The sequence below is a fragment of the Girardinichthys multiradiatus genome, chromosome 2, assembly GCF_021462225.1.
Source record: "Girardinichthys multiradiatus isolate DD_20200921_A chromosome 2, DD_fGirMul_XY1, whole genome shotgun sequence".
NCBI classification, from domain to species: domain Eukaryota; kingdom Metazoa; phylum Chordata; class Actinopteri; order Cyprinodontiformes; family Goodeidae; genus Girardinichthys; species Girardinichthys multiradiatus.
The window spans coordinates 42,972,912-42,999,093 of NC_061795.1; the positions used below are offsets into that span (position 1 = coordinate 42,972,912).

The 26,182-nt window shown below is 39.6% G+C and overlaps 2 protein-coding genes across 2 annotated transcripts; one reads left to right on the top strand and one right to left on the bottom strand.

Moving 5' to 3' along the window:
* Nucleotides 1-671: 671 nt before the first annotated feature.
* prmt7 (protein arginine methyltransferase 7) lies at nucleotides 672-17,645 on the top strand. The gene is made up of 17 exons (XM_047382556.1): nucleotides 672-905; nucleotides 3,326-3,362; nucleotides 3,667-3,816; nucleotides 4,896-5,004; nucleotides 5,533-5,645; nucleotides 6,388-6,617; nucleotides 6,697-6,877; nucleotides 7,046-7,173; nucleotides 7,273-7,411; nucleotides 7,488-7,571; nucleotides 7,667-7,714; nucleotides 10,399-10,488; nucleotides 11,568-11,729; nucleotides 13,396-13,470; nucleotides 13,852-14,012; nucleotides 14,374-14,470; nucleotides 17,129-17,645. Exons 1-17 carry the CDS (start codon nucleotides 811-813, stop codon nucleotides 17,285-17,287), a joined length of 2,058 nt encoding a protein of 685 aa, XP_047238512.1. The 5' UTR covers nucleotides 672-810; the 3' UTR covers nucleotides 17,288-17,645.
* A 153-nt stretch (nucleotides 17,646-17,798) lies between these two features.
* ciapin1 (cytokine induced apoptosis inhibitor 1) lies at nucleotides 17,799-26,163 on the bottom strand. Its single transcript, XM_047382577.1, has 9 exons — nucleotides 26,096-26,163; nucleotides 23,937-24,099; nucleotides 23,521-23,664; nucleotides 22,482-22,561; nucleotides 21,829-21,997; nucleotides 20,990-21,066; nucleotides 19,157-19,278; nucleotides 18,580-18,661; nucleotides 17,799-18,493 (listed from the first exon to the last, which is right to left on the bottom strand). Exons 2-9 carry the CDS (start codon nucleotides 24,091-24,093, stop codon nucleotides 18,383-18,385), a joined length of 942 nt encoding a protein of 313 aa, XP_047238533.1. The 5' UTR covers nucleotides 24,094-24,099; nucleotides 26,096-26,163; the 3' UTR covers nucleotides 17,799-18,382.
* Between the last annotated feature and the right edge of the window lie 19 nt (nucleotides 26,164-26,182).

The window sequence follows — 26,182 nt, forward strand, 5'->3', positions numbered from 1 at the left end:
ATATATATATATTTGAAGAAATACATACCTAAATTTAAGTTTAACAAGCGTATACCTAGTAGTATAGTTCTGATTAGTATATTGGCCCTAATTAATACAACATTTATATAGATTTATCTTTCAGGTTCGGGTTACATTTGGCATTATATTTTCGTCTTTCTTGGCAAGTGTAAAAGAAATGATGTCTGCTGATGTGAACTGCATACACAAAAGATATGTGCATATTAGGTCATGTATGTTTACAGTGACAACGGAAGATCTATCATTTTCCCTTTTCATACTGGATTATTTTAGGACAGCCTTTATCATTTATTAAATACCAAGAGGTAGGATAAGCATGGAGGACTAGAGGCATACCGTAGAATAGGTTTTAGTCTTACCAACAGCTTCTTTAGAAATGTATTAAACCTAAACAACACATTTTTCTTCATTTAACGCTAACCACATAATATATTTAATTTAGTTTACCTTCATTTCAGATATTTACTTTTTAAATTTAAACCTTATTTATTCAGGTTATTTTATTCACTATGGATTTTACTTTTTAACTAAATGCCTCATTTATTTATTTATTTTGCACACATTGGAGTTCCATACAATGGTGATTTTGAGGGCGTTCAAACGTGGTCACATGACATATTTAGGTCATGTGACCATAATAGTTCGTGACGTTTAACGCCAATATGGCGGCCTTCATGAAATCAACGCTGTGTTAATTATCCTGCTAATGCTCAGCTTTGTGGTGAAAAATCCGACAAGAATCAAGCTTTTTCCCCTCTTCAGACGCCTCGACGGAGAGCTGTGGCGGAGATGAAGACCTTCTGTGGCAGAGCGAACCCGACCACCGGAGCTCTGGACTGGGTGGAGGAGAGCGAGGAGTATGACTACCACCAGGAGATAGCCAGGTGGGTCCGAGCCGACCAGGCGGACCAGGAGCGAGGCTGACGGGAGGGAAGCTGTGGCAAGGGGCCGCTGTGTGGTCACCTACCCTGTGCCCTGATACTACAGTGGTTTAAAAAAATGAAAATTCACAATAGAGAGAACATTTCAGGATATTTCAGTTGTTGTGGCTCTTTTCTGTATAAAATAAATAAAAATCATTAGGAATTTTATATAAAGCAATGTTAATTCTGAGTTTGACCCTCCAATACCAAGTTATGACCTGGTTTATTCTGTAATGAGATAAAAAAAGACGTTTACAAGCAATAAATGGTTAAGGCTTGATAAAAAGTAAGTTCAATCAAATATAGATGAGGTCTAATCTTTTAAAATACTTACATTTTGCTCAAAAACTCTTTGGATGTAAACACTATCTGAAAAAATCTGGTGTTGATATCTGAAACCATAACAAATATATTGTGCTTCAAAATGCTCCACCAGCATCTCGGTCCCAACAAACACACTGTAACAGGATTAAATTAATCTGACTCCAGACCCGTCGCCTTGAAGCCTTTGGTCATGAAATCCATTTGGGCGTCTGGTGCTGAAGCATCTGAAGGACATCACAGGCCCTCTGCTGGACCCCTGCTGCTTGCTTACCAGGCCAACAGGTTGGCAGATGATGCTGTCAACTTAGGTCTACACTTCATCCTGCAACACCTCGACCACCCAGGGACGTACGCCAGGATCCTGTTTATAGACTTCAGCTCTGCCCTCAACACCATCAACCCAGACATCCTCCACCAGAAGCTCACCCAGCTCGCAGTGCTGGCCTTTACCTGTCAGTGGATCACCAGCTTCCTCACTGACCAGCAGCTGCAGGTGAGGCTGGGGAGCATCAGCCCCGGCGCCCCCCAGGGATGTGTTCTCTCTCCACTCCTCCCTCTACACAAATGACTTCTCCTTACCGAAACCGTCTGTGAAACTCCTGAAGTTTGCAAATGACACCATTGTTATTGGTCTGATCCAGGACAGTGACCGAATACAGACAGTAGGTGCATCGGCTGGTTCGCTGGTGCTGTCAGAACCACCTGGAGCTTTACCTGCTCAAGACTGCGGAGATAACTGGACTTCCATAGAACTCCCCCCACACTGCCTATCCTCGCTATCCTCAGCAACTCGGGGTCTAGTGTGGATCACTTCCAGTTTCTAGGAACCACCCTTTCTCGAGACCTGAGATGGTCCTCACACATAGACACTATTCAGAAGAAGGCCCAGCAGAGACCTTCTGCAGAAACTCAAGAAGGACGACCTACCACAGGAGCTGCTGGTCATCTACTGGTCATCTTCTACACAGCCATTATTCAGTCTGTCCTGTGTTCATGGTTTGGATTGTTCACAAAACAGAACAGGTCCAGACTACAACAATCAGGTCTGCAAAGAGAATCATCAGGGCTGACCTTTCCTTCACCCAGGACTTGTGTAGGTTTAGAGTTAGGAAAAGGGCAGCTAACATCTCTGCAGACCCCACACATCCTGGACACAAACTGTTTAGACTTTTATCTTCAGATCGCTACAGAGCGCCACAGAGACAGTTTCTTCCCCCAGGCTGTCTCTCTGTTGAACCCTTAACAGTCCCAGATTGATACCATGCATATTTGCACTAATTCAACCATGTATTTTTCTCTTGTAAAAACACTGTATTTATACATATTTACAGAAAGACAACTTTAGTTTTTATTTCACTTTTTATGTACAGTACAGACGAAAAGTTTGGACACACCTTCTCATTCAAAGAGTTGTCTTTATTTTCATGACTATGAATATTGTAGCTTCACACTGAAGGTATCAAAACTATGAATTAACACATGTGGAATTATATACTGAACATAAAAGTGTGAAACAACTGAAAATATGTCTTATATTCTAGGTTCTTCAAAGTAGCCACCTTTTACTTTGATTACTGCTCCACACACTCTTGGTATTCTGTTGATGAGCTTCAGAATCACAAAATTGAAATCTCTTGTCTCGTACAGAAAAAGGTTGTCGTCCACAGTGGAATTTATATCAGAACTGACAGTGTAGCTGATAAGAGCGTTAAAAACTTGAAACCACAATAAGTACTGTGGCCTCTTAGGTCCTTACTTTTTAAAATGTTTGTTTTGTGTGAGATTATTAATATAGGGCAGAAGCTGCAGATTATCTCTGAAGTCAACACATGCTGAGAAGAAAAGAATCTAACGTATCGTTTTGTTATTCATACTTGGAGGTTCTGCAGTTTGAACTTTGAGTTCTGTTTATGTTTCAGATAAAAATGCCACTCAGGATCCACAGTGTTAATGTCTGAAGGAGACAAATCTTCCTATAGTTTTATGCAGTTTTTCTTAAAATGTGATCATTGAATCGATGGTATTATTATCTGATGGTATTTCTATTTTTATTTCAGGTCATGTTTTGCAGACATGCTGCATGATCACGACAGGGTGAGAACTGCACAAACATCTCTGCTCTCCGACTACTTAGCCACCCATGGAGTGGCTTTCATATATATTAATTAAGGCATAGATGATTTTCATTATAGGGATAAATTTGACTCCCCTTATATCTCATCGTTTTGGCTTAAGAGCCTTTCTTTTCGTCAAAAAGCTGATTTTATCCACCTAAACTCACAGATTCACTCCATTATTTAACAAAGAAATTAAAATCTCCCTAATTTACAATAAATAATCATTTTCTTATAAAAAGAAGCTATGTAAATGTTTTTTATTATATTTTTGTCCCTTTCAGAACGAGAAGTACTTTAAGGGCATCCGGGCAGCTGTATCCAGAATAAAGGATCGAGGCGAAAGAGTCGTGGTCCTGGACATCGGGACCGGAACCGGCCTGCTGTCCATGATGGCCGTCACAGCTGGAGCTGACTTCTGTTACGCTGTGGAGGTACAGAAAAATTCTCGATTTGTGCCGTAAAACATACTGCAGAATTTCACAGAAAACCATTTCTTCTTCATCTGATCTTTAAAGTTTTATCGGTAATTTGTGCCTCGCTGTGTTAAAGTGTTTTAAGTTACATTGTTGTGAAAATGTTCTGCTAAATACTGTTGAGTTCATGCAGATTAAGCAGATTTCTAACTTTTTTTGGCTAAAACTAAAATATTTTTTTATTATAACATAACTGATAATTGTACGGTGCTGCAGAGATGATTCAAACCCCCTCATTTCCGCGTCCTTTTCTTCCAAACAACCAGATTTTCATCAAATCTTTTAAAGTAATCTTTATAAGTTTGTTTCTGGGTTTAATTTTTTTTTCATAATTTAGAAACAAGAAACGAAAACGACTTGTGTGGGATAACCTTTAAACCGTCTACGTCTGAAATCTGGACGCTTGGTTTTTAATTAACAGGCTTTGCTCACAGATGCCAAACATTGGATGAAGAAATCTTTGCTACAAAAACAAATAATGTGCAGCATTATTGGAGATTTTTTTGTTTCAGGAAATCCAGCTCAGAGTTTGCGTTCTACTCTGACCAATCTGCAATTAAGTGTTTACTGTGCAAAAGTCTCAGACCTCCAGTCTTTGTGTTTTCCTTCAAGGAGTTGGACTTTTTTCTAAACTTTTTAAGCGATTGAGATAAATAATGCTCCAGGCTTTCAGCTTTTTCCAGTTGCTTCTTTCCCTTGTACCTGCTTAAGATGGAAAGTTGACGATTGAAGGACAAAAAAAAGTAGTTTCAGGGCTAAAAAAAAATATCTGGAGCAGAGGACGAGTTTTTGAAAGGCATCAAAAAAAAAATCCAGCAAAGACCTGACAGGACCTGAAAGACCAGAAACATTCATCTAAAAATGGTGCAGGAACTGATTGAAATGAGTAAAAAAGCAGCCAAGTCCAAAGAAAAATGAGAACTATTGATGAAGATCACGCAATCGACACTTGATCACCTGCCAGCAAGAAAGTCTGGCTGCTTGACAAAACATTGATCTGTGTAAATCATTTCAGTAAATATGTGGATGTTCTGCAGGTCTTTAAGCCCATGGCAGAGGCAGCTCAGTCCATTGTGAAGAAAAACAACTTCTCCGACAAGATCAAGATTATCAACAAGCACTCATCAGATGTGACAGTGGGACCAGGTCAGAGAGGAAAGAGCCGACCAAAGCAACACACAAATCTGTTAAATCTGCTTGTGTTGTTCCTAAGATTAAAGCTGCTGATGTCGAACCTCAGGCTTGAGAGAAACATTCAAAGTTGTTAAATATTACAAGGATGGCTAATATTGGATTTGTAAATTTAACTGATTGTAGGAACATATTAGTACAACTTTTATTTACAATAAATTTGTCGTATATTTTAGAATCTGATGCATCATCCAAACCCAAAGTGTTCAATATAAAGTTAAACTTACTTAAACTGCATATTTTGAAGTCTGCATTTAATTAATTACATTTTGTTTATGTAATTTACATATTTTATACTATTGCTGAGTGATGGTTGATTTATTCTGTTTTAAATTTGATCTTATCTGAGGTTTAATGATAAAATAAAAAGCTTTAGCCATCTTTGCTGCATATTTGAAAGCTGCTCATTGAAAGCATTGGTTTGTGTTTAGTTTTACTTTCTTGGTGGCTTTATTTTGTTCATTTTGTGATTTGTTTTCACAGACGGAGACATGCAGGAGCAGGCCAACCTGCTGATCACGGAGCTGTTTGACACCGAGCTGATTGGTGAGGGAGCGCTGCCCAGCTACGAGCACGCTCACCAACATCTGGTCAAGGTTTGTCGAAAACCTTTTAAGTTTCATCGGCTTTGTCCTTCTTGCTCATAAAAACGAGCTGTGATATTTTTTTAAGGTGGGAAAACTGAGAACACGGGCAACGCTTTTCGTTGAGAGACCATTTTAGCCATAATTTATTCCTTCACTCTTCCTTACATGCTTAGTTCTCACACAAACATCTCCTGGCAAATAGAAACACTTTGTTCTGTGTATGGAATATAGTGTTATAATTGTTAGAGATGCCTTAAATTAGTGTTGTTTACCCCTTTAGGATCTTTAGAAGTTTTGATAAGCTTCTCCTAATGAATCTTCCTGAGGAAAACAAATCTTGTCATGCTCATATGGGTCAGTTTCCTCTGTAAGGCCTGACCTTTTTCACGTTTTTAGGGGTTTGCAGCAAACAAACACAACATGTGAAAACAGCACAAAAACTAAGTCTTATTCTAACAGCTCTTTATAGGATGTATAGTTCTGTATTCCACTCCACGTTGTTGCATTTCATTCATTGTCCTCCATTTGTGAAGTTAAAAGTACTTCTGGCAATTTGTTTTGTGAAATTACCTTTTTAGATTTTTCTGTAGAAAATTCTTGCTAATTGTCACGTTTGGTATTGTTGCAATTATAATAAAGACACATTTGCGAAAAATAAGTATATATTATAGTACATTATATTGCTAAAAGTATTTGCATCCCATTCTTAATAATTAACCATGCTTTTTGGTTACTGTGACTCTGTTTGCAGGCAGGCTGTGAGGCGGTCCCTCACCGGGCCACCATCTACGCCCAGCTGGTGGAGTCTGAGCTGCTGTGGAGGTGGGCCCAGCTGCAGCCGGTGGAGGTAGAGGGGGCTCGTCTGGTCCCGCCGCCCGCTGTGGGCCGATGTCCTGGTGCTCACTCGGTTTGTGACATCCAGCTGAGCCAGGTCTCCCCCACCAACTTCACCCCACTGAGTCCTCTCTGCACCATGTTCAGGTAAAACAGGTGAAGCTTGTTCTGCTTTTCTAATTTTCCATCTGCAGTTTGTATTCACACCCTTCTGCATCCTTTCCAGCGTGGACTTCAGTAAACCAGTTAGCAGTGCCTTCCAGTCCCACTCCACCAGCTTTGTGGCTCAGTCTGGTGGTCGGGCTCAGGTCGTGCTGTCCTGGTGGGACCTCGACATGGATCCCAGCGGAACCATTGTGTGTAGCATGGCCCCCAGCTGGATGTACCCACAGCCAACCATGGCCCCAGTGAGTAACTGACCTGTGTTTCAGAAGGCAAAGTAATGTGGAGCGAGGAGCTTGTTAACGAATCGTGTAAAAGATCAACAGAAACTTTAAGGTTTCTGCAGTGAAGCAGGTTGAGTCCTGCTTGTGTTCCTCCTGAGCTGCTCTGCTGATCACAGCTGTGTGTTTTAGTGGCGGGATCACTGGATGCAGAGTGTTTACTTCCTGCCTGTGGAAACCCAGGTGGCTGAGCAAGAGGAGCTCAGTCTGACGGTCTGCCATGACGACTACAGCCTGTGGTACAGTCTCCAGTCTCACAGGTCCATTTAAGGAAGTTCTTCAGTAATTAGTCACCATCTAATGTTTGGTTCAGTTGGGTTGACCTGTCTGGGGAATTTCTCTCTGTCTTGATGTTTTAGCCTCCAGGACGTCCGGGCTAAGACCCTCCAATCTCGGCCAAGTTGCACTTGTCAGGCCCACCTGGTTTGGAATCGGCCTCGTTTCGGTGAACTAAACGACAGACAGCGTACAGTGAGCTACATCGCAGCTCTTCGCAGTGTAAGCGAACATCATCGTTATGACTGAGTGTACATTGTTACGTTTCTTTGGAATTAATTAGAGGTGGTACCTGCAGGTTTTGGCTGAGGACCGTGTGTGTCTCTCTGTCAGCGATGGAAGTCTGCTTCCTGTGTTTGCTCACATGCTGGGAGCCAAGAAGGTATGCTAACCTTACAAACCAGTTTTTACATACCAAACATCCTTGCTAAGATTCTTGTACTGATGTCTGATTTCGTGCTCCTGTTCCTGATTCAGGTGTTCAGTTTGGAAAACTCCAGAATGTCCAAACAAGTCATTGAGGAGGTAAAGCAATACAATTATTGTCTTTTAAAGTGATGCGTTTGGGACCAAATGATATAGTGATTTGTAAAGTGACTGTGGGGAAGCGAGGCGACCTTGTTATTGACCCTACTTTACTCCTAAAGTTAGTAGCGATGTAGATTGCTACAATGTAGATGTAGATCTGCAGAAATACTCGGATGATTCTGCAGTCGTGGGGTGGATCAGAGATGGACAAGAAGCTGAGTACAGGAAGGTGGTGGACCGCTTTGTGGCATGGTGTGAAAACAATCATCTCATTTTGAATGTGAATAAAACAAAGGAGATGATTGTAGATTTTAAGAGAAACAGGAATAAGTCAAAAACTATTTCCATCATGGGAGAAGAAGTGATGGTGGTGGAGGAGTATAAATACCTCGGTGTTCACCTGGACAACAGACTAGAGTGGAGATGCAACTGTGAAGCCGTCTACAAGAAGGGACAGAGCAGACTGTACTTCTTGAGGAAGCTTAGGTCCTTTGGTGTTTGCAGCAAGATGCTGCATATCTTCTATAAGTCTGTTGTGGAGAGTGTGATCTCTTCTACCATCATCTGCTGGCGAAGCAGTATCAGAACCAGGGAGTTAAAAAAGCTCAACAAGCTGATAAAAAAGGCTGGCTCTGTTCTGGGGACTCCTCTGGATCCTCTGGAGATCATTGTGGAAAGACGGATTCTTCATAAAATGAAGAACATTATGGAGAACCCTGAGCATCCTCTTCATGAGATTGTCCTACAACAACAGAGTGTCTTCAGTCAGAGGCTTCTTAAAGATCTGCTGTAAGACGGAGCGCTACAGGAGATCCTTCCTGCCCAAAGCCATCAGCATCTACAACAGCTCTTTGAAGAAACCTGAATAATATGAGCTACAACATTTAATTTCCCTTTGGGATTAATAAAGTATTTTTGAATTGAATTGAATTGAATTATAATTAACCCAAATTATCTGGACACTTTTCTTTCTTTACAATTAGACATCGTACCCACCCATTCTCCACCTCCCCATCAGTCTCTATCAGCTTTATCATCTCACCAACTAAAGATATGAAGTTATATTTCATCCATCTTGCCAAATATATTATATATGCAGAGTTTAAACCCATCCATTTCCTAAAACCTATGCCAGACCATCACAGGGCAACACAGGACAATGGACCACGCACACACTTGTACCTAAGGGTAATTAAGAGAGACTAGTTAACCTAACAGTCACGTTTTGTACTGTGAGAGGAAGCCGGAGAGAACCTAAGCCTGCAAAGGGATAACATGCAAGCTCCATGCAGAAAGAGCCCAGGCCAGGAATCAAACCCGAGACCTTCTCGCTGCAGGGCAACAGTGCTACCAACAGCACCATCGCCACCCTTACAATGTAATACCTTATCGAACATTGCTTCAAAGCAGCCCTTTGCAGTTGCAATATTGCACATACTAATATTGTGAGGATAACTGAGATTTGATATATTCTGTCATAATTTGTATTCATCCCCCTTCACTTTAATACTCTTTAGTAAAATGCAGTGCAACTAATTGCCTTCAGAAGTGACCTAATTAGTTGATGGACTCCAGCTGCGTGTACATTTTCAGTGGTTCGTTAGAGAGCCTTTGTGAAAAATAATGAAGAACAAGGAACATATCAGGGATACATTTGTGGAAAAGTTTAAAATAAATGTCCCAAATGCTGAATATCTCGTTTAATCCATCATCTGAGAAATGAAAAGAGAATGGCACAACTGCAAACCTGCTGAGACATGGCGGTCCACTTAAATCATGGGTCAGCAACCTCTGCACTCCAGAGAGTCCTGCTCAGTAGTTTCTGTCTGGAGCTGCTAAAGCTACATAACCTTTTGAAAAAGAGAATTAAAAGATTTTTTATGAATGCATGCTACTATTTTAAATCAAACAGCATCATGAAGACGATGGAACATAACACAAAGGTCAGAGGAAAGGTTGTGGAGAAGTTTAAAGCATCATTTCGCCCAGATTTATATTAGATTTCAGATGTAATATTAATAATAGATCAAAATTTCATTAAAAAGTTGGGGAAATAAATTGGTTTCTATATTTAGGTCTTAGAGTAAAGAAAAAACATTACAAGAAGAGAATTAATGCATTTTTTAATCATATATTTAAATACAGAAAAGCATAAAAACACAGAAAAGCTGCTAGAAGTTGCCTTTTCATTAGCTTCGTATTCAAAAATCCAGGTTATTTCTTCATCATTTTTGGCCAAAGTTATTAAGAGCCACTGTGGAGGGCCTCGTGAGCCGGATGTAGGTCTGGAAGTGTGTGTAGCAGACCTGCTCCTTCTGACTTTGACACATGAGAAATCCTCTGGCCAGAGAAGAAGGTGGGTGCTACCATAGGTCCTGTGTTGTAAACCTAAATAAAAGGCTGCTTCTCGTCTAAGGGGCTGGGCTTTATCACAGTTCTGCCTAAGATCACTGCCATAAATTAAGTGGGATCAAAATGTCCTGCAAGAACAATCTGGGGGATCTTGGAGATGATCTCTGTGCTTCCAGTTGGATGGAGCACCAGACAAAAGAGATAAAAAATGTCTCAAAGATCAGAAACTTGGGGGCTGTAACACAGAAATCCCCACATATCGACACATATTGGCTAGGGCCTGTTCTGAATGGAGAAATCATAACCCTTCCGTATATTTTCCTCTGCAGGTGTTGGAAGCCAACTCGGTGAAAGGAGGAGTTGCACTGCTGGAGATCAGGCCTGAGCAGCTCACCAGTCAGGATCTTGGAGGAGATCAGGTCCCTCTTTGTTTGTTACGGCTGCTGCTACCCAGAAGAGCAAAGATTATTAGATGGTTAGAAGCTCAGCAGTGCAGAAGCTGTGGCCAACAATGAGGACTCAGTTTGCAACTTTTATTTATTATTTAATTAAAAAAACAAAGCAAGAGGATGAAAATAAAGTAATTATGTGTCAGAAAAGCCCCCTGACTCTGATCTACTGCTCTGAACACTCAAGTAATATTTGTGGAAGGTTTTTCTAGCAGGGGAAGTTGGAAGAAATGCTCCTTTTTAGCAGCTGTGGTCCAGCTGCATAATAATAAAAAATGCAGTAAAACATTCCTCTAATTTATTCAGGATCAGAATAATTTAATAAAGTATATGACCAAAAAACAGTGAAGCAAACTCACCTCCTGCTCCAAGCTCTGCTGCTGGGCCATCTGGATCAACACAATTAACAAACTTCGTTTCTAACTATTGTATTCTTAGTTCATATTCTTTTCACTTCTGTGTCTTTTTTAGTTTTATTAAAGCCATTTTTGAGGAAAATTAACAATCAATCAATTGACCAGAGGTAAAAATGAGTCAATTTTCCTTTTAATAAGCTCTGATTGGTGATCTGCAGGTCAAATACGAAATAATCTGATTTTATTTTTTCCTCAGATTCATTAAATGCATCAAAAGAACTCCTAACATTACACACAAATGTATTTTCTTGCATTTTTGGAGTTTAATAAAAATCTGGCAAAGGTTGTGGATATATTCTTAGATTCATGAATGAGGATTATCTTGTAATTCCTTCATTTTCTGCTACCTCTGTCAAAAGAACCTACAGTATGTTTTTCTCTTTTAGGTGTTTTAGTCCTTAGATAAAAAATAAAAAAAATCGGATCAGGAGGTCGGACCTCAAAGAAAAACAGAAATCAGTACCAGCCAGGAAAGGCCTGATCGTTGCAACTCCATTGATTAACATGTCAAAAAGTCATTAAAAATAACTTTTTTTAATGTTTTCCTTATTTTAGAGAACATTTTATTAGTTAGAGACACAGATATATTTTGTATGTTTAAATAATCTAAAACACTTTTTCCACCTCTTGCAGATTTCCGTCCTGCTGGGTGAGCCGTACTTTAGCACCAGCCTCCTGCCGTGGCACTCCTTGTTCTTCTGGTACTGTCGCACTGCTTTGGCGGGCCTCCTGCGACCGGATGCGAGCATCCTGCCCTGTTCTGCCTCCCTGCATGTGGTGGCTGTGGAGTTCCAGGTCAGATAGTCGGATTGAATCTGAGCTGTTTGTGACTCCTCCATCAGACTAACTCCCTAAATCTCAGAACTGAAGTAATCCTGAGTGTATGTAAATATGCTAACTTCTTTGTTTTTGGTCAATTTCACAGTCGTCCTCTGCTCTACCTCCCAGGACCTTTTGAATTTAAATTAAATTGTTGATAAAAAGATGTTATCCATACTATACTGGCCTGCAATTAACCAACATTTTTCCTCATTCTCTTCTTTCTTTTTCTATCATCCCAATGTCCCTACCGCTCTCCATCAGCTTTATCATCCCAGTCCCTATAACCTGTTAGGTTGTACATCAAGACCCTGAGAGTCCATCCAACATGCCAAATATATTATTTACGGTTTCTACAATAGGAAAAAGGTTGAATAAATCACCAAACTGGGCTAATAAACTGGAATCCAGTGTAAAATATGGACTGTTGTAGAATTTGGTATTTTGTGGCTTTGATCGAACATATATGCGTGTTGGTGTAGCGTTTACGTCAGGGGTGGGCAATTGAACGCCCCCAAAGGCCTCATGATTGCTACTATGTTGATGACTGGGATCATCGGCTGAACTCTAGATCGAATTTTTCTCTGCTGCTGGTAACAGTAGTAATTATAACTGGATAATAACATGTTTCACTTCATCTAAAAGGCTCACGCATTTCAATCAGAAGAGTTACACTAATAGGGCCGTTAAGGTCATGAATTACTGTCCCTACCCTCCATTCAGTTCAATGTTTGAGTCGAAGGCCATCTAAAATATACCATACCACCTTATTTATAAAGCACATTAACACGTCGACACATAAATCAGTTAAGTTAAATAACGATACCAGAACGGGATAATTTCTGGTTACTTGTTTCAAGGTGTGAAGGATGAAAACCCAACACTAAGCAGAAGAGGTGGCCTCAGCTTTACTCTTTCTAACACCTGCAGTGTTGCCTCATCTTCCCAGCCGGTTTTACAGCCATTCACAAACAGAGAAACAAGGGTAAACAAACTCACACATTGACATCGTTAGGTGCTATGTTTGGATTGTCAAGTGACAACGACCTAAACATAAAACTGAATAGCAGACAGGGCCATTGACTCATGTGACCTCTGTTAGTGACCTTAACCCCACCAGTTGACCTTCACAGGCCTATAAGTGGGATTGCTTTGTCTACAATTTATAAGCCTTCTTTCAGGCCACTAAAAAAAGACTTTTTGATGCATGTTGAAATGTCCTCACCGGGAGATGGTGGTCAGTTGGCTTCTACTTCTACTTAAGCACTAAAGACCTTTTCCTGGATGACTCAGAATCTACACTAAGCTGTTGCTACAGATGGAAACAAACAGTCTATTACCAGGTCTAGATATTTAATAAAAATGAATTTGGTTATTTCTATGTGTGCATGTCAGAAGACAATTGAACATTTAATTCAATTTAAAAATAACATGCTTTGTATTAAATGATGCGTGTCATTTCTGTTCAGTTTATTCATCTTGTATAATTTTGACCTCGTCTATAATTGAACGTGATCTTTTTTTTTTTTTTGAAAACGTTATTTCTATATTTCTGCGGAAAATTGTCGAGATGCGAATGGAATTTAAGCAAACCCGTTAAGATTTCTGAATAAATCCATGTGGTCTTTTCCGTTTTTGTTAGGATTTGTGGAGGATAAGAGCAGCGTGTGGAACATGTGAAGGCTTCGATGTCTCTCCCATGGATGAAATGGTCCAGGTAGAGTTTAAAATCAGGGTCAACCTAAAACTGCGCAGGTTATTCAGTACTGCAGTAATGTTACTTTCAAAAAAGTTACTATTTTAATGTTTGTTTTTGCCTTTGAAAATATTCACCTGTGTCTTAAACCACAATAAGAGACGAAAGAAGTCTGCATTTATTGTAGTTGTTACGTCGAACTTTTTCAGTAGGTTTAACAAGTGACCAATCTCTTTAGGCTTATTGTAACTTATAAGAAATGGTTTGGGGCTTTTTGCACATAAGAGGAAAAACATGTTTGGTTCACAAAGCTGAGCTCGAGTTACAGAAGATGGATCCAGATCCTGTGTCTGAATTTACTGAGTATAAAAGTTTGATTCAGGAAAAACTGTGTCCCTACAGCGCTCTCTGGATTTCCGTGAGTCCCGCGAGGCAGAGCCCCACCCCCTGTGGGAATATCCATGTCGAGCCCTCACTCAGTCCGCTGCTGTCATGACCTTTGACTTCACCCAGTGTGTCCCTGAACAGCCAAGCAGCAGCCGGGGCTCGCTACCTTTCATAAGGTACAATCTGTTCAATTCATTATGATGCTACTTTAAAAATGGAAAATTAGAGGAATGTTGGTGTATTTATTGTTGTCAAATTATTTCATATTTATTTGTACTTTAATTCACCTTTTCATTTTGATTAATTTCTTCTGTGTGACAAGCAAGGCCTCTTTTTCTCACGTATTATTTGAAAAAGTACTGCAATAAAAGCTTAGAAATACTAGAACATGTTTACTTTTTTTTTTAAACTGCTTCGCTTTACTTTATGTTCAAACATTGTTTTAATTCCAAAATGCTTATGCTGTTGCTTAATTAAATCAGAGTTTAGAGCGTAGCGTATTTGTAGAGGCGGTAACTGTTTAAAAATGTGTTTCAGGATTGGTCGATGTCATGGTGTTGCCTTATGGATGGAATACCACCTGACTGATGATGTCACAGTCAGTGGGGGTCTGACTCAGCCAATCAGTGAGCAGGTAAACAAGGCGGTTCACATCTGTAGGAGGAAAATAAAATGTCAAGTGACTTTTTTTAAATTGTCTTTTTTAAACCTTTACTGTTTAAACTGTTAAAATTTGGCCTGTGGGTTCAGTTAAAAAGCATTTAACACAGTGCTGCATTAATGTTTTCACACTTGGACAGATTTCCTGTGTTCTTGCTTTTTAATATCAAATATAACCCAAGTAGATACAAAACACCTTTCAAATGATTTCACTTCTAAGGTAAAACAGAATAAAAAATTAACCGTCGTTCTTGTTTAGTCATGAATTAAATGATTAATCATATTTTTTTGGAAAGCCACGCTCAGGCCTGAACTGAAGCAGTTTCAGATAAGAGAACAAATGAGAAGCAAAGTCAACAGGTTCAGTTTGGAAAAGGGTTACAAAGCCATTTCTAAAGCTTTGGAACTCCAGCAAACTACAGTGAAAAGCCACATGAAAACATGAAGCAGTGGGGCACCTTTTTATTATATATTTTTCTCATTTCATTTCACCAGCTTTGACTATTTTGTGCAGATCCATCACATAAAGTAAGATTAAAAAAACATTTAAATTAACATGTAAAAGTTGGAATGTTGCAAAATAGGTAAAAAGCGAAAAGGCATAAATACTGAAGCACTGTACAGGTCCTTCTCAAAATATTAGCATATTGTGATAAAGTTCATTATTTTCCATAATGTCATGATGAAAATTTAACATTCATATATTTTAGATTCATTGCACACTAACTGAAATATTTCAGGTCTTTTATTGTCTTAATACGGATGATTTTGGCATACAGCTCATGAAAACCCAAAATTCATATCTCACAAAATTAGCATAACATTAAAAGGGTCTCTAAACGTGCTATGAACCTAATCATCTGAATCAACGAGTTAACTCTAAACACCTGCAAAAGATTCCTGAGGCCTTTAAAACTCCCAGCCTGGTTCATCACTCAAAACCCCAATCATGGGTAAGACTGCCGACCTGACTGCTGTCCAGAAAGCCACTATTGACACCCTCAAGCAAGAGGGTAAGACACAGAAAGAAACTTCTGAACGAATAGGCTGTTCCCAGAGTGCTGTATCAAGGCACCTCAGTGGGAAGTCTGTGGGAAGGAAAAAGTGTGGCAGAAAACGCTGCACAACGAGAAGAGGTGACCGGACCCTGAGGAAGATTGTGGAGAAGGGCCCGATTCCAGACCTTGGGGGACCTGCGGAAGCAGTGGACTGAGTCTGGAGTAGAAACATCCAGAGCCACCGTGCACAGGCGTGTGCAGGAAATGGGCTACAGGTGCCGCATACCCCAGGTCAAGCCACTTTTGAACCAGAAACAGCGGCAGAAGCGCCTGACCTGGGCTACAGAGAAGCAGCACTGGACTGTTGCTCAGTGGTCCAAAGTACTTTTTTCGGATGAAAGCAAATTCTGCATGTCATTCGGAAATCAAGGTGTCAGAGTCTGGAGGAAGACTGGGGAGAAGGAAATGCCAAAATGCCAGAAGTCCAGTGTCAAGTACCCACAGTCAGTGATGATCTGGGGTGCCGTGTCAGCTGCTGGTGTTGGTCCACTGTATTTTATCAAGGGCAGGGTCAATGCAGCTAGCTATCAGGAGATTTTGGAGCACTTCATGCTTCCATCTGCTGAAAAGCTTTATGGAGATGAAGATTTCATTTTTCAGCACGACCTGGCACCTGCTCACAGTGCCAAAACCACTGGTAAATGGTTTACTGACCATGGTATCACTGTGCTCAATTGGCCTGCCAACTCTCCTGACCTGAACCCCATAGAGAATCTGTGGGATATTGTGAAGAGAACGTTGAGAGACTCAAGACCCAACACTCTGGATGAGCTAAAGGCCGCTATCGAAGCATCCTGGGCCTCCATAAGACCTCAGCAGTGCCACAGGCTGATTGCCTCCATGCCACGCCGCATTGAAGCAGTCATTTCTGCAAAAGGATTCCCGACCAAGTATCGAGTGCATAACTGTACATGATTATTTGAAGGTTGACGTTTTTTGTATTAAAAACACTTTTCTTTTATTGGTCGGATGAAATATGCTAATTTTGTGAGATAGGAATTTTGGGTTTTCTTGAGCTGTATGCCAAAATCATCCGTATTAAGACAATAAAAGACCTGAAATATTTCAGTTAGTGTGCAATGAATCTAAAATATATGAATGTTAAATTTTCATCATGACATTATGGAAAATAATGAACTTTATCACAATATGCTAATATTTTGAGAAGGACCTGTACATGGCGACCAAGTCAGATGTGTATTAAAAACAAGCTTTTTCCAGCTGCGACAAACTGCTAAAGTCAAGCAGATAATGGAAGAGATCATTCACACCTTGATGATTGCATTTGGGGATCAGACAGGCGATTGGGCTTTTGTGATTGCAGTCGCTAAGTTATGGAACGGGTTTCCTCTATGTGTTATTTATGCTCCTTCACAGTTTTCTTTTAAATCCTATTTAAGGTTTTTGGTTTATTTCTTTTAGTAAATTTGATCCAAGTATCAAATAAAACTGCAAATGAAATCCGTGAATATCTAGTTGAGCTGGACTTAAAACGGTGCATCAGTAAGAATTCCCACTGCATGAAATCCGTTTTCCTGTTGCAGATTTGAACTGTGTTCATGTCCTTCCTGCAGGGCACATGTGAGTGGAGTCGACACAGGAAGCAGGGAGTTTATTTCTTGAGGTCGGCGTGGGACAGTTCAGGTGACGGCGGGGCCGCAGTGTCGTACAGCTTCACGTTTGAGCCCAGTTTAGGAGACATTAAGATGGACTTTAGCATCACGGATCAGTGATGTGAATCCAGCTGACCGAGGTTTTACATCCAATCTCTGTTTTGGAGAATATTTAACTGTGTTTAGTTTGCTGTAATGAATAAAAGTTACCATTTGCCTTTTTAATGATACGTCAGTATCTGAGGGATTCTCAGGGCCGAAAAGGCTTTGGTGTCGACACGTAAAAAAATTGTCTACATACGTCACCCTGTATTAACAGGCCAACTGTTGATCAAAGCCAAACACTGCATTGTTTTATCATTTTTTTTTTATTGTTTTGTAGTGAGTACAGATATGAGCTTGTGTCTGCAAACTCCATGTTTGCACAGATGAAGAATGCAATGTTTGTACCACAAACTAATAAAACAGAAATAATGGCTTTATGTGTGCTGATTTTTTCTATAAACTATTGCAACAGCTTTGTTAAAAAAAATTCTTTGTTCAGTTACTAATAGACACTGTCTCTAATGAGAACAAAACCTGATATATTAAAGCTGCCCCCCACCACATTCAATGAAATCAAAAGACCACCTTGAAACATAATTTGTCCTTTATTTGTTATAAATGAAAAAGTGAAATGACTTCATTTACATAAATAAGCTTCAGTTCAACAATTAAATGCTGTTTTTTGCAGCTTTCTGCATCCCTACGCTTCAATGATCCCTGTTGTTCCTGCTGCATGACTTTAATCCCATGAAAAAACTATTAGAAACCTGAAGTAAACAGTTTCATTACTACACTAACAGAAAAAATCCAGGATCACTCATGGATCCATTTGCTTCTGACCCATGAAAATCTGGCACCTTCTAATTCGAGAACCAAACTGCAGATTTTGTTGATGGCAAGTTTTCACACTATGAGCTACAAATTTGTAAAGACTTGTTTAAACTTTGCTCAGCTTCTCCTTTCATTGAAATCTTGGTGTAGCTGGTTAAATAAACGCGACTCTCCTGTGCAGTTGTACGGGGTTGCATGGAAAACATTTCAGTGACATCGATATCAGTTATGCCCACTGAAAAACCCCAAAAGGGCTGATGTCTTCTGGGTGGATGGAAAACAAAGGAATGTTATTAATTTCCTGAAGCTTGAGCAACAGAGCTGTGGAACCTTTCAGTTTCAAGCATCTGTCAGTGTGTTGTTGTCCAGGACAATCTTCTCCCCCGGTTTGAACGCTGGCATTCCCAGGTACGGGCAGCTGGCACAGCGGAAGGCGTCGCCAAGGTAACACTGGCACAAACAAGTCATTATCTGAATTATTTGCTCTGACAAACAGAATGATAAAAGCCAACAGTTTGATGTTTGTTTACACTCACACTTCCACATGCAGACTTCGGTAGGTCGGTTTTCTGTTTTTCCTGACTCTTCTGCTCCAATTCCTCAGCAAGCCCACATGAACTGCGCGATGACAGCATTTAATAAGTCATGTTAAAATAAAAACGTGTGGTCAAAATACATTTGGACCTCAAACCAGCATGTCATCTGAGAACATCTGAACATGTGGAAGAAATTTGGGGCTACATATAATGTTGCAGTGTCTCCAACATTATATGTAAGCTCTGTGTCACAATCCTCATGCTGTCTTGGCAAATGCATTCAAATACAAGCAAGACAAGTTGCGCCATCGTCAACATGTTCTCTGCATCAGACTCCCGGCAGATCAATGCATTGCTAGGATTGGACCGACTATGGTGGATCATCCAGGTGAGCTGCTCAGCTTCCACCTTTGACACCTGCTGCTGTCTTTGCTTTGCCTCATATCACTTCGTCGAAGGCCTAACAGAGGTGGAATAATTTCGGTCGATGCTTTTGACCCCTTTCAGCTGATTGTAAGGTGAACTCAGCAAGGCTTAAAACATCATTTTAAAATGTTCCTTTGTGTTGTGATCATACCAGTTCTTGCAGGCTTTTTTCTTCTTGTCAGCTCCTTCTCCGCAGTTTGGAGCTTTAAGAGAAGCCGCGTCTGGCTTCTTTAGATCATCATCATCGAGCAGAGCGTCAGAGTCCAACAAATCCTGGAGCAAACAGGAGCAGGGCGGGATAAAAAACTGTAATAGCAGTTTATTAATGTTTAATTTGTAGCATTTGCTTCTGATAAGCTGATAAAAACTAAATCAGAAGCTTGTGAGCGTGAAAACTGGAAATGGATTTCCAGTTTAAGAACGTTAAAATGAAGTGGGTAGACTTGAACTCAGCTCTCAGTTTTAAAGGGGACATATAATTTAAAATCTGCTTTTTCTAGTCTTTAAATACATTTTGCTGTGTACTTGGAGTCTGTAGGAGTGCAGAAAAGTTGAATTCAGTCTCCAGGTGCTGCGTAGATATCTTTATATTCTGTTTGGGTTGTATTTCTTAGTACGTTCAGTTTTCTCTATTATCTGTTATGTTTTTCCAACTGTTTTCCAATCAGCTGTTGGGTGTATTAACCCACACAATTCATTACACCGTCTCTCAGCATCAGAATCTCTCCGAAGGGCCTGGTTACAATTTATTTTTCATAGAAATGTTCCCGCATCAGAGCGGAAATTTCTATTTCCCTGGATTCAAGGAGAGTTTTTCAGCAACCTAAACCAGTATCAAGGATTTGCTGGAAGACATCATCTGATTCAGGGCTCAGTTCCTTCTGTCTATTGAAACGATGAACACAGCAAAGCGGTAAGCTGCAAACAATGCTAAAATGAAAACACACTTTATTTTAGACATGAATTTATTGTGTGTTGGTATGACATCCTGGCCATTTTTTTTGATAGCAGTAGCATCTGTGCTAATGTTATTGCTGTGTGCTGCTTTTAGCTCCTTGAGGACTGACCCGTACTGCGTGTTTTAAATAATATTACATAAACAGTTTTCATTGTTTTTGTCTTGTTTCTTTAATTGTATCTGTTATCAAACTACAAAAATGGCAGAACGGGTTAATGTGGAACGCACCTTGACCTGTAGGGGGGCAGGGTGTTAGGTGCCTCAACAGCATTTAAAGAGACGGCACCAAAACAAGTTGCTCTCAGAACAGGTAAAAGAGAAGCTGTGGAGCTACAATAACTAGGAATTCAGACAAAAGCAACTCCACAACTAAATGATTTAGGGTGAAAAGGAAGAATTTAAAACCATGATATGTCCCCTTTAATTATTAATTAATAAACTCGTCTTTAAAATAGTTTCATAATTAACTTTACCTTTGCGTACTACAAGCCTTTCACATCTGCTTGTTTCTGTATCATTCTTCTGGTGCAGAAATTGTTTTACACTCAGCAGTTTTCATCATCCCTGCGGTGCTTTTTGTAAATCTAAAAGCACCAATTGAGGCCGCCTAAAAGCATCGGATGCATCTTGCTGCAGTGTGCCGAAACGGAACAGATCAGTGATTAGTTTTATCAGAAGCACAGACGTCTCTGAACAGAAGAGGTTTGAAAAGCATCGCTGGCTGTCACGCCTTGGAGTTCTGGCGCCTGAACAGACGCTGCGAGTTGTTTATAGAGAATAAAAGGGGAATTTTGGAAGCAAATCTGACGGCACCAATGTGTTGTTCTTTAGAATCACAGAGGAAAGATGTGCTTTTGTGAGTAAAGGCATTCAGGCATGTATTTAAAACCTTCAGCACCTCTGCACAACCAATTCTGAAAAACATCACACAACTGTTCGGATCTCGGAGAGATATTAACGTTAAAGGTGTGAGACATCCTCACTTTGACTTGTCTGTCAAAATAAACTGGCAGTCACTGAACTCACCACATCATCGTCGTTCATCTCATTGGCTGACAGCATCCACATTTTCTTTGTGCTGGGATCCAGAGCTGGTTTCTCTGCTAAAAAAACACCGAATTTAACCAATATTAGCAACAAACGAAACAGTTTCAGATATTAAAAGAAGCAAAACAGTTGAAAATATAAAAATACACATGGTATCTGTTTATGATGGGACAAACTAACATTACATATTTGTAAAAACCAAAGTGATGGCATCTCTTACAAGGTGAACAGTTTTTTAGTTGCCCTTTTTTAAAGAAACGTAAAGACATTAAATGAGCAGGTGCCGGTAAGGTGGAACTCTGCTCACTGAATGTAATTGGATTTAAATTGGACCCATTTGCTTCTTTGTAAAGTGCTTAGAGATAACCTGTGATAAAATGAATCTTTGGGATTTCAAGAAAGCCTTCTTCCTTCTTATCAGAATAAAAACATTTTGTATACAATGAAGGTCTATAAAGCATGTTTGTAATATCTCTATATTCAAAGTTATTATTTTTTGACACATTTATAAAACAGAAAACCTTTAATATTTGATGCTCTGTCATACTTTGAAATACGTCCATATAATAATTGGTCGATATATAGAAATGTCAATAATAAAACACAAAGTTTCCTGAATTCTCTACAATACTTTGTCTTTTATCAGCATTTATTTGATCCCATAGCAGTGAAGAATCTTTTAGAAAAATGTTTTTTTTTTTCCTACAAACTGATCTATGACATCTAAGAATGAAGATAAATTCAAAACTGGGGACGTTTTAAACCATGTAGGAAAACAAGCAGTCTGACAAGATAAAGCACCACCTCTGTGAACCTACCTGGCCTAGGCGTCTTTTTCCCAAACGACAGCTGGATCTGGCTGGAGGATCCCACCTCGTACTTGGGTTTGGAGGCGGATATGCGCACTTTAAAAAGAGTGTTTCCTTGGTAACCAATGGCTGCTCTGAGGGAGCTCAGCGCCTCTGGACTAAGTTCTGTTTCACTGACCTGAATGAAAAGAGAGCACGAAGTTAAGCAGATCTAAGAGGGGACCTTCTGAAACACAGATTAGCTTGTGCTTTTTTAACCCATTTAATAATAAAGAAAATTCAGCATAAAGGCAAAGTGACAGAAGTGTTTAGATACACAAACTAACACAAATAACCATGCATTCAACCATTAGTTAAAGTTTGAGTCATCTCTTAAGCCAACCTTTGTGTATTTGGCCTGTAGGGGGAGTACTTCAGAAAAACACTCGTGCAGAGGGAACAAACTTCAGCTAGAAAGGGACACCTAGATTTAATCAACAAATCTTCTAGCTTAAAGGTAACAGTTTAACTACTCATAGGACTAAATAACTTCTCATATTCTTATTCAAACTATATTTTCTGTCTCTTTAGAGTGATGGCAGGTAACTCTGCCACGAGCATCTCCCATATTGTCACAGTAAAAGACAGACTGAACGCTTTTTAGTCTGAGTCGCCTCACTCACCTCCGTCACTGAAATGAAGCCAGACAACTTCAGAGCCGACATGAGTTTCTCCGCAGACCTCATACTTTGTGCTTCTGTGCCTGTACCACAAACGGATATAACAGCAATGATGTAATGGTCTGAACCGCCAGATAATTTGTTTTTAAATGTGGGACGTCTTCAGTACAAACTGTTGGGACGTTTGGCTACTTCCAGAAAACATTTGGCAGGTGATTAAATGACGCCTATATCTATTAAAGGAATAAACCAGCCAGTCTAACCAGTAAGATGATCAACAAGGAAGTAAGAAGCAGCAGCAGGTGTCATTGTTTAGTATTATCACACCAACAAAAACTATCTTTTCTGGACCTTGTTAAGGAACTGGAAACCATTTCCAGCACACACCTCCAGGGTGGATTTATAAACCCCTTTCTTAGTTAGAAATCTTAATAGATGCCCACATTGACAGGTACCCTATATACATTATTTTTATGTAATCTGACACTGTGATGCCTGGTTCACACAGCAGGATTTCTATGCCCCCTTCCAACATGACCCGATAATCGTGATGTTTAAAATAATCTTATGAGATAATCCTGTTGTGTGTGGTCCGTTAAGAGTGATCTAGTCTGCTCGGAAGGACGTCGGGACCACTCCGACCTCTAATCAGGATATTCAACATGTTGGATTGTCTTGGCCCGATATCCTACCATGTGGGTTGTTCCCCCGAGGACAAACGAGCACGCAGGCTGTTAAATGTAACGCATAGCCAATCAGAAAGCAGGGTGACGGAAACACAGAAGGGATTTACTCTGAATTTACATTTGATCTCGAGACAGTTTGCGAGAGTTCCCCTCAGACGTCTGAATGTTTGTGAGTAAAATATGTTTGTGTGTGGAGTGTTGTGCTCGCTATGTGGCTGGACACCACATGCTGTAAGACCAAACCTGTTATACCTGCGATGTTTTTATTGTCACATCTCTCAGGTTTTAAAAATCTGCCGACAATTGTAAAATCTTGCCGTGTAAACCAGGCATTTGAAATGAATAATGTACCTTACCTGTGACTGGTTCATCCAGGACCAGCTTCCCGCCAGGTTTCAGCACTCTGACCATCTCAGCTAAAGTGTCCGGGCTGTGGATGGAGGAGCTGTCGGCCACAAGACACGAGAGCACCCAGTCAAAGGAAGAGGCTGCATGAGAGGCTGAGACGAAGACAAGATAGAAGAACTAGTGTAAGACCTTCTACGGATGCCTTCAAGGTTCTAAAAGCTGTCATTCTGAGGAGATTTTTAATTATAAAAAGTAAATAATTTTAACATCAATTTCTAAGTTTAAAATATGTGAAATCTCTGTTTAAAACCAACCTCACAGCAGGACAAACATTACTTAAAACGTGGCATTAATTCTAAAATGTTTCAATAATGAATCATTTTAAGCAACAGTAGATTCACCAATCGGAGGGACATCAACTCACAGAGTGACAGTCTCTCCATGTTCTCCACAGACACTTTTCCATCTGCACCTACAGCTGCCCCCAGGTCATCAGCATACTGTTTCAAGGCTTCTGGCTTTGACGGCTGAGCCCACACCAACAACACTTTGTCTCCTGCTTTGATGCCAAGGTCTGCCATGGTTTCCTGGAGAAATATTCAAGAAAGTTGTTAGAATGTTTAAATCTATTAAAAAGGGTGATAGTTTGCAAATCAGCGCAATGGAAACAAAAAACAAATGAGGAAAATTTCCAGAACGTAATGTAGAGGTAAATCACTACATTTAGAGTTCAGTCTAAACAATCTACCGATTGGATTTTGTTGAAATACACCTCTTCCCTTTTGCAGGTCCTGACAACTGTTATTCTTTACGTCTGCACATTTAATTATAATTTACCAGCAAAGAAAAAAAAACACAAAGGTAGGTAGTATTTATATATCAACAAAGCAATATGCTGGTGGAGGGAAATAACGGGCTTGCTGTTCCTTGTTCTGTCAACAAAGTGTCAACGTCAGACACCAATTTTACATCACATGGACCTTCAAGCTGAGACCAACATCCCACTGAAGAAAAACATGATTAACACAGGTTTTCGGCAACTTTTAAACAGACTCACACATTCTCTGTTTCAGGTTAAGGTTTATTTGTAATGAATTAACCATGGATTTAAACCATAAACCTTAAAGGTTTCTGGTCTTACCCTTTGAGGTTTGATTCTTCTATAATATGTTTTATTAAACTCAAGCAAAATCGCAAAATGCAGACACCAGTAAGGATCTAGATCTAAATAAGGATCATATTTGGGTCCAGATCAGGTTTTAGATTTCTGAGCACTAATACTGTGGAAATCTTCAGGTCTGAAATGTTGCATATGAAACCTACATTTTCGAAATAAATTGGTAAATTTATTGTGCTCACTTGGGTTTCTGCAAAGCCTTTCTCTGGCATGCAATGTGCTGCTTCAGATTTCCATATTTAATAAAATAAATGTCTTGGAAATTCTGATGTCTTCTTTTTGGAAGAGTGAAAACACAATATTTTCTATTTCCTATATTTCCATTCACATCCAGACACGGGAAATACTAAAAACAAATTTCATACTTTTTTAGACTGCTTATGAAGCCTTTTTTCTGTTGATGTTTCTCGCCAATATTTCATAAAAATGTAGGCGTAGTGTAATAGTTTCAATGGAAACGTTTGAAGAGCCGTCTGAAATGATTACGTTTATCAAAATGTGTGGAATACAGGATTCCTACACATTTTAATGTTACATCCATGCGTTTCCACACTTTCCTGTTGCTTTTTTTCTTTCACCTTTTATTAATTTTCAACACACATGACCTGCAAAGTTCAATGCCTGACCCATTTCAAATGTATTTTAAGCAGGATGGAGGATTTCCCTATCTAGACTAATTTTATTGAGGAAATTGCTCATATTTTTCGTAGATTATGACAGACACAAACCTCACCAGTTAGCTTTACACACCTTGATTTGAGCAAGTGTTCAATCTCTCTCTTTAAAGTTCTTGTTCATGTTTTTTTTTTTTAAATGGTCAAATAAATTGGAACTGCTAAGTAGTCAGACGAATATTGAACAATTTATCAGAAACCTAAACCTACATTCAATATAAACACCAATGCAAACTTGAAAGTGTTCATGTTAAACTTGAACAAAACTCGAAAACAGAATATTACTGCAACAAGGGTAACTAAGAAGAACAAATAATTAAATGCAGTACATATGATGACCCTGACCACCAACGCATCAGTTTTAAATAGAGTTTCGGTGTTTGTTGCGCTGATCAATTATCTAGAATGTTCTCTGTCGAACTGTGTAACAAATCCACTAGTTATAATTGTCACCCGTCGGTAAACGGATAACTTTAGTATCATCGGTGATGCAGCTAAGTTATCATTGTTAAAAAAAAAAAAAAGAATCTTATTGCAGAAACCGACACAATGACGCAGTTTGTGACCGATAGCGACACTTTTGAGGTTTTTGGACACGTTGTTTACATAATGGTGAAGTTCTAACCCCGAGTAAAACAAATTAAACTGATTAGCTATCGATGTAAACCCCCACTAAGAAGCAACATTACATCATTTAGAAGGAAAATAAAATTATTCTCCTGAATGACTCACCTGCTCTCCGGACGACAATTACAAAAAAAAATAATTTGCGTAAGTGACTGAGGAAAAAGTGCTTCCGGTCTTTGTTTTCCAAATGAA

Coding starts and splice junctions, on each gene's coding strand:
- prmt7 (XM_047382556.1), top strand. CDS start 811: ATGAAGACCTTCTGTGGCAGAGCGAACCCGACCACCGGAGCTCTGGAC. Junction 5,005..5,532: donor AGATGTGACAGTGGGACCAG/GTCAGAGAGGAA, acceptor TTGTTTTCACAG/ACGGAGACATGCAGGAGCAG. Junction 5,646..6,387: donor CTCACCAACATCTGGTCAAG/GTTTGTCGAAAA, acceptor CTCTGTTTGCAG/GCAGGCTGTGAGGCGGTCCC.
- ciapin1 (XM_047382577.1), bottom strand. CDS start 24,093: ATGGCAGACCTTGGCATCAAAGCAGGAGACAAAGTGTTGTTGGTGTGG. Junction 19,279..20,989: donor AGATGAACGACGATGATGTG/GTGAGTTCAGTG, acceptor TGTTTGCTCCAG/GATTTGTTGGACTCTGACGC. Junction 18,662..19,156: donor AAAAAAGCCTGCAAGAACTG/GTATGATCACAA, acceptor GTCATCGCGCAG/TTCATGTGGGCTTGCTGAGG.